General features: G+C 34.9%; 1 protein-coding gene across 1 annotated transcript in view; it reads left to right on the forward strand.

The window, feature by feature from the left end:
- The first annotated feature begins 2,386 nt into the window (after nucleotides 1-2,386).
- The window catches only part of LOC110347761 (uncharacterized), a 92,255-nt gene continuing 78,148 nt past the window's right edge, over nucleotides 2,387-16,493 (forward strand). The window contains exon 1 of the mRNA XM_087183535.1: nucleotides 2,387-2,621. Coding sequence (XP_087039661.1) covers nucleotides 2,614-2,621 — 8 coding nt within the window. The 5' untranslated portion in view covers nucleotides 2,387-2,613. The remainder of the gene's footprint in view (nucleotides 2,622-16,493) is intronic.

Below are 16,493 nucleotides of genomic sequence, written 5' to 3' on the forward strand. Positions count from 1 at the left end.
CAAACTTCTTTCCTTATCCTACTTAATATGTTGCCATTTTTGGCTAAATCAATATTTAGGGCTTACTTTACTATAACTACAGAAATCTTATGTACAGCAGAGCTACACTGTGTACTATGGTTATATGGTTTTCTTATACACCATTTTGTTTTGGCTGAAGTTATTTATTTTCTGCTCACACACATATAAATTTAGTGTTCTATATACTAGCCTCTGATAATTATGACTCTTCCCTATCTTTAAACACCCATCCTAAAGATTAAATATTAAGTAACTTGTTTCTGGACGGGTGATGTAGCTCAGTAGTAGAGACTTATCCAAAATGGGTCAAAGACTAACATTAATCCTCAGTACTGCAAAGAACAAAAACAAAATCAAAACTCTTTTCTTGATATAGTACCATGCAGGTACAAATGTTTTTAAAAAGTAATGTTGGAAGTTTAAAGACTATCTGGAAATATATCTTTGTATTTAATCGTGTTTCACTGTGTTGGCCTCAAATTCAGTCTTTGGGTGATGTGAGAGCTTTTGCTAAGTCGGACCAAATATTTTCTTTTTTTATTTGTACCAGGGATTGAACTCGGGAGCTTCCGCTTGCGAGGCAGGCAGTGGAACTACTGAGCTAAATCCCCCACCCTTTTTCTTATTGTTTGATATGGAAACTGATGAGATTTTTTTAAGTATTAATATAGGAGTCTATAGAAAATTATGCTCAATACTGTTTTCCAGTGATTCACTTTCTTAAACAATATGACTATATTTAAGTTCATACTATGCAGAAATTCTAGAACTCCCACTGATGATTTACTGTTTGAATGTTGCCAATTTCTTTTTACTGTCTTTGTCATTACTTACACTTGAGTATGAGATAGTAAGTTGAGTTCTGTGACAGTTTGAAGACAGGGAAAAGGCAAAGGACCCAGAACATTTTTCGAAGGAAGCCAAGGACCTTAGCCACAGTTGATATGGAAGGAATCAGAGGTCACAACAAGAAATGCTGTTTTTATCATCCAGATACATGGTCTTTTACCTGTGTCCTTATTGCTTCCATTCCTCATGATTTGGAAGCTTCAGCCTACTGGCCGGTTAAGATTTGCTGAACTTTGAGAAGCACTGTGCTGGATGGATGGTCATTCATGATAAACTTCGTAGAGAACTAAGTACTCTGTCAAGATTAGCTAAAGAAAGTGGTGAGGCTTGAATTGAGGAGAAAAAAAAAATAAAGGAAAGATAGTGGAGCAAAGTGGGAAATCTCCAGGCAAGGGGAAAGTAGATGTGTTTAACCTTGGATAATTTTGGAAAGGTAAGCAGTTCATTACCAGTTTAGAATGTAGGTTTAGGATAAACCTGCTCTGGAAGACATAACTTTCTTAGTATAAACCCTCTACCACCTCTGTAGTACTGGCGATTGGACACAGGGGCTCTACCACTGAGCCATACATCCTCAGGCCACCTTACTTTCTAGTTTTTATTTTTAGACGGGGTCTCACTAAATTCTATAGGCTGGCCTTGAACTTGGGATTCTCTTGCCTCAGCTTGCAGAGCAGCTGGCATTACAGGTGTGAGCCATTATGTCCTATGCCGAGCTAAGATAAATTTTGAAAGTATAAGCAGGGGAGAAATGATGGGTTTGTAGAGGACAACCTTCCTGCTGTGACCTCTGATGACCTTTCCTCTTCATAAGCATCCTTAGCTGCTTCCCCTTACTGGAATAGAGCTTTACCTCTGACCTCAATTAACTTTAATTATCTCTTTAAAGAGCTTATCTCCAAATACTGTTACAGTATGAAGTAATGGATGTTAGAACTTCAGCATATGGGACTGCACAGGGCAGGATCAATTCAATCATTTCCATTTTATAAATCCTTCCATGAAGAAGTTAAATGCCAATGCCAAGATAACAATCCTGAAAGCTAGCAGTCATAAAGTGTCAGGAACTCTCCCAAAGGCTTCACATACATTTCCTCATTTCATCCTCACATAAACCTTTAAAGTCTGGTTTTTGGTTTTTGCTTTGTTTTTTAGTCGCAATTTTATAATTGCTAAAATAGAGGGTTTATTACCTGCCTAACATCAAGGAGCTAGAAGGTGAGTTTTCAAACCCAAGCAGCCTGGCTGGGCCCTGTACTTCCTGATTTTGGTGTACTTCCTTATCTAAGCAGTGAAAGCTGATGGGCTTTGTATACTTCACAAGCAGTTTTGCTATGAATGTTCTCAGCACATGCTGAGCCGCTACTTCAAAGAGTGCTGTCTACAGATTTTCCCTTCATTTAAGTAGAAGTTTGTTTCTGAATGACCTTCAAGATAAACTTGGCTGAGAAGCCCAACTCACTGTGCAGGATATTTTATACCATGCAAAATAAGCGCACTTTGAAAAAAAAAAAAAACCAACTCACTTTGGAGTGGCAATGGGAGAAGATTTGGAGCCTTTTTTCTTCTTTTTTCATCATTAAAGAAAATGAAATATGTGCACGGGAAGATAAGCTCAGAAGCAGATCAAGGATGAATGCCTTTAGAAGGGAGATAACTAGCTACTTCCTCATTCTTGCAGCTCCTTTTGGTCTATGAGTTCGATAATACTCAGAAAAACCACACAGAGTTCATTGAGGTGTGATGTTCAGGTATGTGTCTTGGGAGAAAAGATCTTATAGAATTAATTTGTTGTTTAGAAGTAAAAAAAAAAAATCACTTCCTGTAGGTTAGCTGTTCTATTTCCAGCTTGAAGGGAGAAGCGATTAACATTTCTTTCTGTGCTAGCAAGCTGTGGAATAAGACTCAGGAAATAAACAGAAGAAAATATCAGGCTTCTTGCAGAGAGAAATCAAAATGAAATGGGAGCTAATCACAGTCCAGTAAAGACAATGTAGGCAGTGTTTTGGCCTGAATAAGCAGAAGGTAACTTCACTGAGTTATCCGTCACATTGCTAAAGAAAGCTTTCCATGAAATGCTAAGCTGTGTGAACTTTTTAAATGTATATTTTACATAGAAGCTTATGAATATAGTTTTTGCAACAGTTAATAAAAAAAAGTTTATAATGAAACTTATGAAAATTCCCTTGAACTGCCTTCCACTCTAACCCCAATTTTCTCCACAGAGGACTCTTCCATTACTAAGTTCGTGTACGTTTTTTCAATTATTTTTCCTACGCTTTTACATAAATATACAAATACACTTTTTAAATACTAATATGGCCATAGCTTGCATGTTGCTCCACTACTACTTTTATACTTGATAATTTCTTGTAAGATTTCTGAGAATCATTTTTCTAGCATCTCTTAATTTGGATCAGCTACCCTTTATTCAACATTACCCTATTGCTGAATATTGTGCCATTTCTTATTCAAAACTTATGTTTCTTATTCAAAACTGTACTTTCATGAATACCTAAGTAAAAAAAGTTCTAGAAATGGAATTATAGTGTCAACAATATAGGGCAATCTAAAGTTGGAAATAAGCTGTTTTTTCAAAAGGCTTTTTCTGTTGCCCTTCCTTCTACCATCCCAGCTAACACAGTAGGTAAGAGAATGTGGATATTAAGAACATTGTGGAATATTAGTTAATACAAGGAAAGTATGATCAAAACATACAATATAGTGGATGTATAAATTAAAACAAATTATTACAGTAAAAGACACATTGCCATTAATCACCCTCAAAATATCCCCCTTCATTTTGGACATACTTATCCCATCATTCTTGCTATTTTCTGAAGCAGACTGGAAGTACTCTTTTGTGAAAGTCTTTACAGGGTATAATAAAAAATACAGTAAATGCTGCTGCTGAGTGCCATCCAACAAAAAGCAGGCTTGTAAAAACATTATAGTGTGTCCTCATCTATGTAATTTACTGGATCTGGCACCATAAGACTTTGGCTCTTCCCCAAAGTCAAAATAACCATGAACAGTAAACATTTTAATCCATTCAGAACACTGATGCACCCAGGACAGCACAGCTAGGCACTGAGAAGTATTAATGGCAATGTGTCTTTTACTGTAATTTTTTTAAAGTTTAAATATTCATCATTTTTATCATATCTCCTACTATTGTTGATGTGAGGCAGCCACAACAGTGTTATAAGCACATTTCTATTGAAACTGAATAGATTACAATCCCAATTCACTCTTTGATAGTAATATGATCTTAAATGAGTTATTTAGTCTCTCAGTGACTTCATTTTATCATTTTCAAAATAGAACTAAAATAAACACCCATATTGTAAGGTTAAGAACGTATATGTTTTTAATTGCCTGGTACACCATTTTAATGTATTGTAATTCATGATACTACTATTAACCTATCATATCTTCCTACACACTGATTCACATTGGATATTTTGTCACTTAAAATGTTTTTTACATCTTTATATATAAAAAAAATTTTGTATTTTTTGGTTCGTAAGGTGATAACTTTTTATATATAGTAGTCATTTATAATTTCTTAAGCTGTTTATTGATATTCTTATGTTGTCATCATTATTATGTAAGAGTTTTAAATTATAAACATCAAACCTTTGCATATCTTATATATTGCAAAAAATGTGTTCCTTTTTTTCCATCTTATTTTTCAATTTTATTTGTAATTATTTTAGTTATTCAAAAGTCTATTGTTAGGGGATTTTTGTTTGTTGAGACAAGGTATGTTTATATAGTCCCAGATGCCCTTGAACTTGCTATGTAGGCCAAGGTGGTCTTGATCTTGTGTTTCTACTGCCTTGACCTCCCAAATGCTAAGATTACAGGCATGCATCACTATGTCCTGCTCAAAAGTCTTCAATTTTTTACAAACAAATCTATCATATCATCATTTTTTTATTGCTCTGGAAGATGTAACTTTCTTAGGTCTTTCACAGTTATTTGAGAATATATTTTGTTTTCTTCTAATGATTTTTTTCTTTCATTATTAAAATAACTTCTTAATCCATATAAAATGCAGTTTTACTTACATAATGAGACTTGCAATACAACTTTATTTTTTTCTAAATGTTTAGTTGCCAGAAATTCAATTATTGAATATTCAGCTTTCCTTATTAAATTTCATATGTACGGACTCAAATATACACATATTTCTGGACTTGCTTCTGTTATATTAAATCATTTTCTGTTCATATTGCAGTGCTGCACTGTTTTAATGTCAGTAATTTTGAGATTTTTTTGTAAGACAAAATTTCTGTCCCTAGTTTTTATTTAAAATTTGACATTGAAAACAGATTAATTTCCTAAATCCAAATACAAAGACTTTTGTAACAACCACAGGGTTCTAGTTTGAATAATTTCTGTTATTTTGTTACTATTGTTGAGGACTGTATAAAGTTAGAAGCTAACAGAGCTGTGAAGCACTAGCTATGTCCTACGTCTTTAATACCACAGGAGAGAAAATGAAGGCCCTCTAAAGGTTTAATTGGTTAGTGTTATGAAACAACAAAACATATTTGCTGAATATTTATTACCAACCAAGCGTTGTGGTTGTTATTTACCCCTCATAACAATATTATGAAATGAACATTTGTACCTATTATCTAGAAGAGAAACTTTTGTATAATTATTTACAAGCCAGTCATTTGCCTCAAATCTCATAGTCACAAACCCTGGAGCTCAGAATTCAAATTCAGAACTATATGAGTCTAATCTTTTAAAAGATGATTACTGTGTGTTTATTTTTTCCACTCATATCTAGCACCATGATCCCAGCTATGCCAATTTTCTAAGGACGCATGAGATCTATGATACAAACGAGGCTGCAATTGACAATGCTGGGACTGAGATGGTTTCCTAGTTGTCAGATCATGGCTGCTCTCCTCATCTCACAGTACAAATGATTGCCTATTTAGGCAGGAGTCAGTCTCATGAAAGACTGGAGAGTGAACAATTTATATTTTCTGAAGCACACCCAGTGTGATCAAAATATATTCTGAGTGTCTAAATTTTTTTTAAAAATACAATAAATGACACATTCCCATTAATCTCCCTCAAAATACTCATCCCTCACTTTGAACACACTTATCCCATCATTACTGCGACTTTTTGAAGTAGCTCTGTTACTCTTCCTTTATGAGATGTGATTAAAAATAAAGAGAATGCTTCTGCTGAGTGCCATCCAACAGAAAGGCAGGCTTGTAAAAACATGACAGTGTGCCCTCCTCCACCTTATTCACCAGATCTGGCATCCTGCAACTTGTGGCTCTTCCCTTGAAGTCCAAATATCCATAATAAGTAAACATTTTGAATTGCTTCAGTACATCAAGGAGCAGCACAATTCACAAAAGAAGATTTCCAGTACTGCTTCAGAAAGTGGCCAAAAAGATAGGATAAATGTATTACAAGCAAAGGGGATATATGTCGAAGAAGATTATTGGTAATGTTTCTCTCTCTGTAATAAATTTTTAAAAATTTAAATATTTTCCCTATTGTTCGATCACACCTTGCATATTCTTTGTGCAACTCTGTCCTTCTAATGTGAAAGTACTTAATTGAGTGCATGTATGTGTGCATTTGGGAGACAGAGGGAGAGAGAGGAGAGAGATGTAGCAAGCTAGACTGACTTATTCACTCTTATTTGTGGATTTCCATTAGAGGAGACTTACAACTGTTATTGTAGTGCCTACTTTCTTTTTCTATGATTTCCAGTTTAGTCCATCAGAGTTAAATCCTATCAAAATTTATTGAAGATATACTTTGTACTTTGTTTAACTAAAAGCATATATGAAAAATATAACCTTTTCTCTCAGAGAGTTCAAATTCATTTTTCTATTTTGTATTATTTTCATAGTAAATGTGATTTTTTTATTTTGCAGTTTAGATGTAAGACTTTATTTAGTTGCATTGTCTTGGTCTTTTATTATTGTTGATGTTTTAAATTTTTTTATTACTATGTGTTTGCAATACATGCAGTTTACAATCATCTTGGGAGTAGGTACATGTAGATAATACAATTTGTTTCTTTTTTTGATTCACTTCCCCATAGTTGTAGCTTTCATTCTTTGCATTTGGAATTTTTGTACACCCTTCATGTACACTAAATTATCAGTAAATGAAAATGTGTATCGAATGAATAAAATAACACACTATAATGTGGACACAGGAATTAACTTCTGAGATCACTTACCTTTGCTGTAGTTTTATTCAGGCCTTGTGAATGATGATAAAAAGACTGAATTCTTCTGGTTTCATCCACAATTGAACCTTGTGGTTTGCTTTGATCAAAGTCTTCTTAAAAGTCTTAGTTAATACATATGTATGATCTCTCCAAGGACAATTTTATTTGATTCATGCTGTGACCAGCTCCTATTGCATATGTAACTTCAATAAGTTTCAGAGGATGGCGGGATGGGATGATCTAATGGCTAGAGCAATTATTATGGGCTTCAAGAACTTGCTTACCCTTTCTGACATTCCAGAGAAGCTTTTCTGAGGTCTGTGGGCATAGGCGACAGTCTGTGCCATCCTCAAAGTAGTCAAGATTGGATTCCATGGTGATTCTTTCTGCATCCTGCCTCAAAATCTTAGTAGAGTCTGAAGACAGTTTACCCACAATGCCTTTTACAGATCTTTGCTTTTAATATATCTCTCAAACTAATTCCAAAAACAAATAAAAATAAAAATATATCCATTTCCATTTAGTACCTTAGCCCCTTTGCTTTTCTGATTCATACAAATAAATTAAAAATCACTAAGTTTTTTATTTTTCTTGAAAGTTTGTCTTTTGCAGGATTCACAACAAAATACATACATTACTGAAAGACTTCTATAGTCTTATAACTTGACAGGGACTCAGTCATGCAAGAAGGGGTTTCCACCACTAATCAATGGCAAATTAAATAATCGAGGACATTCTTTCTTTGAATATTGATAGATGGTTATTCAAACATGTGATTTTTTTAAATGGCTCAGAATAGATTAACATTAAAGAAAAGGGAAGAAGAAAGACAATTGATAGGTAACGGGGTATGTTGAAAGACATCCCATACCTGGTTCACAATAAGTGTTCAATTGTCACATCTAACTTGAGTACAAAAGTTGGATAGAAAGTAACTGGGTGATGGGATAAAGGAAGAAGTATCTTTTAGGGAAAATAATTATATATGCTGAGAGAATTTTGCTCATTCTAAAGAGGCATATATTTCACCTTGACCAAATAATGTCAAAAGAGTACTGACCCTAGCTGTCTCCTGAAGGGAGAGAAAGACATTGAGTTTCCTGATGTTAGGTCACAGAATTTAGCATTTGCCTTGAGAGAAAAGAATATTTCAACCAGAAGGACTCTCTACTATAAGATGGCCATTTTACCCATTTTACAATTGATAAAACTGAGTTTCAGAGATAATGCATAATATTAAAAATACTAAGAGAGGATTCTATTCTGCTACTTGCATCATGATTATGCCTGAACCAAAATGTATAATAGATATTGTGAAATAGGAAGAAAATGTTCAAAAGGGAAGGAGTACTGGCGGAGGGGATGAGGGAAAGGAAAGAAGGGAAAGAAAAAAATGAGAAAAGAAGGAAAAATGAAAACAAAGCTTTTTCAAATAGGGAGGAGTAGAGAGGTAGAAGGGAGGGACGCAGAATGGGAAAAAATAAGAACCAAGATATATCATGTATAGGTACAAATTTCCAATAATGAATGTAATCATAATAATAATCTAGACCAGAAATGGTGCATGTAAAATGAAGAAGTCAAAAACCTTTGCATGCAACCCTTTCACCACAGCCCATGAGATTCCAATTCTTCTGCTGTGAAGACAGTATAAAAAATTTTTGCTTACTATGTTTTCCAAATTGTTAGGATGTATTTTGGGTGTGTTTTGTTTTTCTTTTTTCTCTAGAGGAAGTTAAAGTGTCTAAAAATTCATAAATTTTTCTGGGAGTGTAAAACTTGGACCAAGCATATTCTACACTGAATACTGATTCTTCCTGACTATATATACAGAAAGAAGACAATCAAGTACCTACAGTGTTTACGAGTATTTGGTGTTTTATATTCATTTTTTATTTAAATGACTACTAACTTTGCCTTTTGAGAACTAGTCGTGAAAAAGGCATGATAAATCATGTTCTTTCAGGAGCATGTTTTGTGCCTCTTAATGATAAGAGGAAAATAGAGAAAACAAAGTTTTGGAGATTTGCTACTTTGATGATTTAGCTTGACTGTGTCAACTTGATTGGCTTGAGAGACACCAAGGGCATTGGTGGAACACACTTCTGGGTATATATGGGTGGATCATGGAGGCATGACCTTGGGGTCTATGTCTGATCACTTGTCTCTTTTTTTCTGGCACTATCCCCCTGCTGTGCTTCTAAGCTGCCATGAACTAAGCAGTTTTGCTCTGCCATGGCGTTCCATTACAGTTTTTCTGAATTAGAACTATCCTGGCATGGATTGAAAGATAGAACAACTGGATGTCTCCAAAGTACGTGGCTCTCTTGGGAAATACATGAAGGACAATTCCAGAAAGAATGGCTCTGGTGTGTAGGCAGGTGTATAGACATGAGTGTGTTCTACAAATAGAACATATTGCCACTTTACTATATGGAAGATCAAATAAATACTGTTAGGGCTTGTGAGCCTCAGAGATATACTCATGAGTATTCCACAAGAGTGTGTTTTAAACACAAAATTATCACTTATGGTAATTTGAAGAATTTTATTTTCCATTGATAGAGACTCCTCATAGAAGGAAAACAAAAGTGACTTTTCTTAAACTCATCTCAAAAGAGCATGCTTTGACCTATACTTATATAGATTACAGAAACCTCTATTACTTTCTGTTACTGTGAAAGTTTCGTTTTAGAAGTAATCAATCACCCTCTTTGGTGACTTTAAAAATCTCCTTGTATTTGGTCCTCTAAAGTTTCAGTAAGATATGTCATAATGTATCCATTGTATTCATTCCTTTTGGAATTTGCTATGCTAGTTGAGACTGAAGATTCATATGCTGTTAACTAGTTATTAAAAATCATCACTAGTCTCTTGCTTAATGTAGTCTTTCCTATGTTTCCCATTCTGCTTCAACTCCAGTTAGGTATATGCTAGTCTTCCTTATGCCATCTTCATGTTTCTTGTATTTTCCATCTCTTTGTCTTTTTCAGATGTATTTTGTAAATTTCTTCTAATCTATATTCCAGTTCAGTCTTTATGTCTTTTATTCAATCTCATATATCCATTCAGTTTTTATTGTATTTATCTTATATTATCTCTATAATTCCCATTTTTTTCATATTGGCCTGGTTTTCACTTCAATATTTTATTTCTCCAAATTTTGATAACTTACTATATTTACTTAAGGATTTTAAATATTTGAAGCTTTATGTGCTATATCTGGTGATTTTGTGAGATTTATTATATTCTGTTTTTCTGCTAATCTTACTTGTGTTGGTGTGGCTCCTTATGTGTCTGTTCTCTTGATTTATGTGAGTTCATACATGCTAGAGATGTATCTGTAGAAATCCAGCAAGATCTAAGAGAGTGGACCCACCAAAGATAATTCTCATTTAGTTTTGTCCATAATTTTCATTTATTTTTAGTTATCTGAGTACCAACTCAGAACTATCCTGGGTTACTTTTTAAATTTAGGAGTTTCTAAGCATATTTAAACCAAACCCATGTCAGGAAAGTTCTTACATTCAGTTCATATTGAGTTCTCAGATTTTTATTAGCAGATTTCAGGCTAAGATAAGCAAATTTTTACCTTTCAGTGAGTGCACGGTACTTCTCAGTTCCAGCCCTTTTGGAGCAATTACTATTCCCACATATCTTCCAGTTTAAGTTCAAGGTCATTTATATTGTTCTGGGAACAGCCACTAAAACCTAAAGTTCTTGTCAGGCTTGTGTGGTGTGCTGGGTGTGATGGCACACACCCGTAACCCCAGCACTCAGTAGGCTGAGGTAGGAGGATCACTGTAAGTTGTGAGTTCAAGACCAGACTGGCTACTTAGTGAGTTCAAGGTAACACATAGTGGGGCCCTGTGACAACACAAAAAGAAAAACAAAAACAAAAAAGCCTAAACTTCTGAATACTGAGATTGACAAGTTCCCCTAAGGCATTCATCACAATAGTCAGCCTACTGTTCTGATTCCTGTCACTCTTTTGAATTCTGGCCTCTGGAGATTATCCTTACTTTCTTGTGAGTTCTTTAGAATGATATTTGTTATATTTTGACAAACATTTCTAAGTGTTTTTCATTAAGAGATTTTTGGGAATCTAGTTTAAAACACTGCCAGAAACAAATTCAGAAAGCAAGGACTAGGGACTTTTAATGAACTTCCGTTCTAGAATCTTCATAACATCCATTATAAACAGTAGTTCTAGATATGTTCCAACCAACTCAGATATTGCAAAGTAGAACTTGCATCTGTCTATATAATGTTTCAGTTTATATGAATTTTACAGATCAGAGGGGCCACAGAAAGAATATCCAGCACTGGCAAGATGTGTTTGTTCTCAATTACCTAGTTAAACAAGGTTAACCAAACCTAGTAAAATAAAGTCTAGAAGCAGAAAGTCAAGAATTTAAATTTTTTAGCCTTAAGGTAATTATTTCCTTAGAGAATATAGGGAAGAAATTTAACATTTCTACTTGTCTCATATTTTATGACATTTAATTTTAATTTTATAATTTCATATTTATTAGTAGTGGGCATATTGATAAGAAATTTTTCATATAGACAGAGAAGGGAAAGAGGAAGAGGAATGGATGGCAAGGGTTACATGCAGTGAGAGTTTTGGTATTCATTGTCCTGTCAGGAATTTCAGTCAGGAATCACAGGCGGCAGTGGCAAGAATACGGAAGAATTAGCATGATTTCCCTCATCAGTCAGTATTGTTTTTTTTAGTAAGATAATAAGAACAAATGAAAATATTTAAATGCATATAAAAGAATAGATAGAAGCCTTATATAAGTGTGTATATATAATAAATATTATACATATTATATGTGTATGTAAGTATGAATTAGTTTGTAAAATAATAGTATATTCCCAGAGATCTTACTGGCCAGGTGGATGGGGACCTAACACACCAAGAACAATGCCAGCACAAGAATCTGAGTGGAACTGAATTTGGTCTGCATGATGGTAGTGAAGTGTAGTTACCAAGTCTCCACTCTATTTCAACATGATAAGTTGCCAGGCTCAAATTCAGGGCCCCCTCTTTTCTTAGTTATACTATGACAGAATATCAGATAGGCAAATAATTAAGCTGAGCTAAAATACATTCAGCCCCATTCATGCAATTATAGAACATTCACTGTTTTTTTTTCCTCTGTCTTCAGAAAAATGACTAGCTTCACCAGTGAGGGTTAGGCTAATACACTGCACGAATCAATGGGCACAGTTCACATTTGTAAAACCTGCGCAACCAGGTATGTGGTCTTGTCTGGGGAAAAAGATAAGGTTAGGTTTCTTATTCACAGTTTTGCAGGTTTAGTAAACTCAAAATTCTCTCTCCCATTATTATTCCAAAGCTGCTTCTTTCCTCTCTTCTGTCCCTCCTTCCCTTCCTTTTACAGAATCAGCCTGGACTGATTATTTCAACTACTGTCAAACTCAAGCCTGCACATTAGAGTCTTGGACACCCAACCATTGCTATCTGAGAGCTGATTACATAATGTTGGGCACCTACAGCCTGGAGCATCAGGAGGGATGCCTGCCCCACTAAAATTGTTGAGGCCCCTGCCCACTCATCCATGACTGCTGGCTCTCCCCTGCCTGTTCACACTCAGAAATGAATCCTCACTGTTCTATGTGGTTTGTTCTGAGTTACAGATGCATCTTCAGAGAACTTCAGCTTCCTCTGAGCTGAAGCTATGGCATTAACTGCTTAACACACACAAAGGGCAATCCTTTTGCTATTGCCTTATACACAGACACTGGTGTTTCTGCCCCTGCTGTTAATTTAACATTTCATTCCATGCCATGATTTTCTGAAGAAATTATCAGGGCACAGCAGTATTTTCAATCTATATCCAGAGCAACAGCGAGAGAAGCCTCTCAGTGTTATGTTAGTTATTGTTGTCTCTTACCTCATTTTAGTGGCATTCCATGTGTACAATTTCCTTTAACTTTCCAGCATATAGCCCACTTCTAGAGAACTCTCATGGTTCTACACCACTTGGTTGGGAAGAAAAGTCTCTTTTCTGCCACGTATTAAATTAGGAATATGTGTTCTTATGAGTATCATTCCGATGATATCAGCTGCTCTTAGTATCTTATTTCATTGGAATTATTCTCACTATGAAAGAAAACATTGACCTTTTCTCTCTTTTTCCCAAGATAATGAGGGCAAACTGATGCACTAACCCGAAATGCTCTGGTTCCTTATGTCTTTTACTCAGAGAACATTATTTTATACGGAGATCATTCAGACTAATTCCCACAAAAGTAGAGAAAATTTCCTCCAATGTGACTAGTAGACAGGACTGCTTGATATAGGTATAGCCTTTGAACAGGACTTTCTGTGAAAAAGAAAAAACAGTGAAAACAGGAAAAGAAAAGATGAAAGAATTGTACCTTACTAAATAATCTGTGGGAGGAAAATGTTACAGAAGCTAGCCTGCTGTCTGTTCATTCTCTTTCCCAGATAAATCCTTTCAGGAGAAAGAAGAGCAGGTGATCATGCCTTCACCTATGTGCTGCAAGGATGGGTTCTTTACAGAATAGCTTCAACAGGGTGCCCATAGTTAGATAATTACTTCTAGTAAATAAATCCACATTGTTGTGACATTGTTTCCCTTGAGGATGTCACTTAAACTGAGTAATTCTCTGAGTACTAAGTAAAAATTTTTCATAATGTAAATGCTCCCCATTATAGGAGAAATCTCACAAATCTCACTAGAAAAATTCAGCTTTTGTTCTGTGCCAGAGGATCCTATGTCTAATATCAAAAAGGAGGGCCTGAGGAACTACTCTTTATAACCTTAGAGCTCAGCCTGCTTTGTCTGTTCGTGGTGATTGCCAGTATCCTTGAATACATTACTGGAGTTTACATTTGGTAACTTAGCTGGTTTATGTGAGCCTGATTCGACAATTTGGATATTCATGTATATTAAATTCATTCCTTGGAAAAATGAAGAATAAATGAGAAAAAGAAATTTCATACTTATAGATAATATATAGTATATATGTTATACATCATACTATGAAAGACTGAGAGAGAACTATAATGGTCAAAGCAGAGTGATAATTTTTCTTTTATATATTCCTATATTCTGCCTTATTTTTTCATCATTCTAAATCTATACATATACTAAATGATGTAGAATTCCAGGATAATTTCGTAATGATAAAATTTTATTTTGATTAAAATCAAACACATCAGAGCATTAACTCCATTTTTTCTTTCTAGCACTGGAGATTAAACATATTGCTTCACAGGGTCGAAGCCAGTGCTGTACACATGAGCTACAACCCTACCTATTTTCAATTTTTTTTTGAGACAGGGTCTCACTGTTTCCCAGAATGGGCTTGAATTTCTGATCCTTCTGCCTCAGCTTCCCAGATTATTGGGATTACAGGTGTATGCCACCATGCTTTGGTTTGATTTTTTAAAAAGAATGTGATTTAAATATTCAGGCAAAGATATTTTGACTTTATTTAAAATGGTGTTCCATAGAACCTAGGCTTTTCAAAAAGTCAGTAATGATGCATGGTATAAAGTAATTCTAAAAATTATGTTGTCATTTTCATTTGATTAAGGTTTATGGGATGATTTTGGAAAAATTAGTTAAAGTGACAAAGCTAGAGAAGTTAAAATACCTTTTGTCCCTCATAACCTTCACTAAGTGACTTAATAAAGTTCTCTCTGAATTCCATTTCAGGACTGGGTTCAATATTTGTGTAAATTCAGAGGTAGGATGGAAATGTAGAGTAATTAAAAGCAATGACTTTGGGATTGAGAATTCTTGAATTCAAATCCAATTCTAGAGCTTATTGGCTGGGTACAATTTGAATAAAAATATTAACCTCTCTTCATATATATTTCTCTGTAAATTAGAGAGGATAAAACTATCTTTAAAAAAAGAAATGAGTGAGATAATACATGCAGATATTCAACCTATCATTAAATTAGTAAGAGAGTAAAAGATAGTAGAAAATGTTTGGCCTTAATCTCCTGAAAACTCTTCATGGCACTAATGGGCACTTTCAAAAATGAAACAACAAAAGCTTTAGTGTTGTATATAACCATCTGTCTCCCACAATAACCACCTTTAGGTATCAGCATTGTCTTAGTTACTTTTCTTGTTGTTGAGACAAAATACCCAACACCCAAAGTTAAAAAAGGAAAGGTTTATTTGACTCATAGTTTATAGAAGTTTCAGTTCAGAGTTGGTTGGCTCCAAGGCAGAGTGACTTGGCAAAGAGGCATTTCAGAGGAGAAATAATTCATGGCTGGAAGAAGACAGAAGGCAGCAAGCAGCAAGCTACAAGTGACAAGCTGCAACACATTTTCTGTCTCTTATATGTTATCCAACCTACCCACCCTTAGGGTGAATAGCACTCATACCCAGGGTGGAGCAGCCTTAATCCTAGCATGGCACCATGAATCAATCCCAGCATCACATCCTTGATCCTGGCATCACACACTCTAGATCCACTTACCTCTGAAAAGCCCCACCTATGACCACATGAGGCTTTGGGGGGACATCTAGATACAAACCGTAACAAGCATAGTATCTTTTTTGGTCAGAGTGACTTTTCAAGTAATATTCTTGGCCTCCTTGTGTTGTTAGTGCTGGCAGTGTTTCTGAGTACCATGTATAGGTTAGGTATATACCTAGTTTACAATATGAATGGTGTCTTCTAGAGTTAAGTACTGCTTTTTCTGCAGAACCTTGCCTGTAGCTCTTGTTGCTGGTTCCTAAACAAACCTATTTGTTTCAGAAAAATCCAGCACAAAGTTGTGTCTCATCATTTCCTGAACAAGCAAGATTCCAATGCTACACTGTCATCCTGTGATGAAGACTGTGTTCTAGCACTTTTCACTCTGTTCCTGCCACTCTAGACAAATAGACCTATTCCTTGCTGCTCTCATTCCATGGGTACACCAGAAGCTGGGCTCTCATGTAATTGACTCATTGTTGTTCCCTGAGATTTATTCAATAGATATAGGAACCTATTTTTATTGAATTTAAGAATTGTAAGTGTGAAGTTTGGTCATACTAGAACTAAAATAGTCATTCTTTAGTTCAATGTCTATTTATCAGGATTAGTTTGGTATTAAGGTTTGCTTATCGTAATTCTTAGGGCAGTGAATGAACATTATATTTGTTCTTACTCACTATATATTAATATGAAATAATCCCCAAACTTTTAGACATCCTATAGTGCCTGACATTTAGCATATAGTAGCATCATATTATTAATATTATGAATAGTCAGTGGTATATAACAGAGTAGGCACACTAGGACAAAGCTAAAGATGTAAGAAAGGGACAAAAGATATTCCTGAGGAAATTAAATGGTTTTTTTGGGGGGAGGGTGACTAGGAGTCTGTGGATGA

This window comes from Heterocephalus glaber, unplaced genomic scaffold, assembly GCF_053883595.1.
Source record: "Heterocephalus glaber isolate CG9 unplaced genomic scaffold, H.glaber_assembly_v1.0 deba00001481, whole genome shotgun sequence".
Taxonomy (NCBI): domain Eukaryota; kingdom Metazoa; phylum Chordata; class Mammalia; order Rodentia; family Bathyergidae; genus Heterocephalus; species Heterocephalus glaber.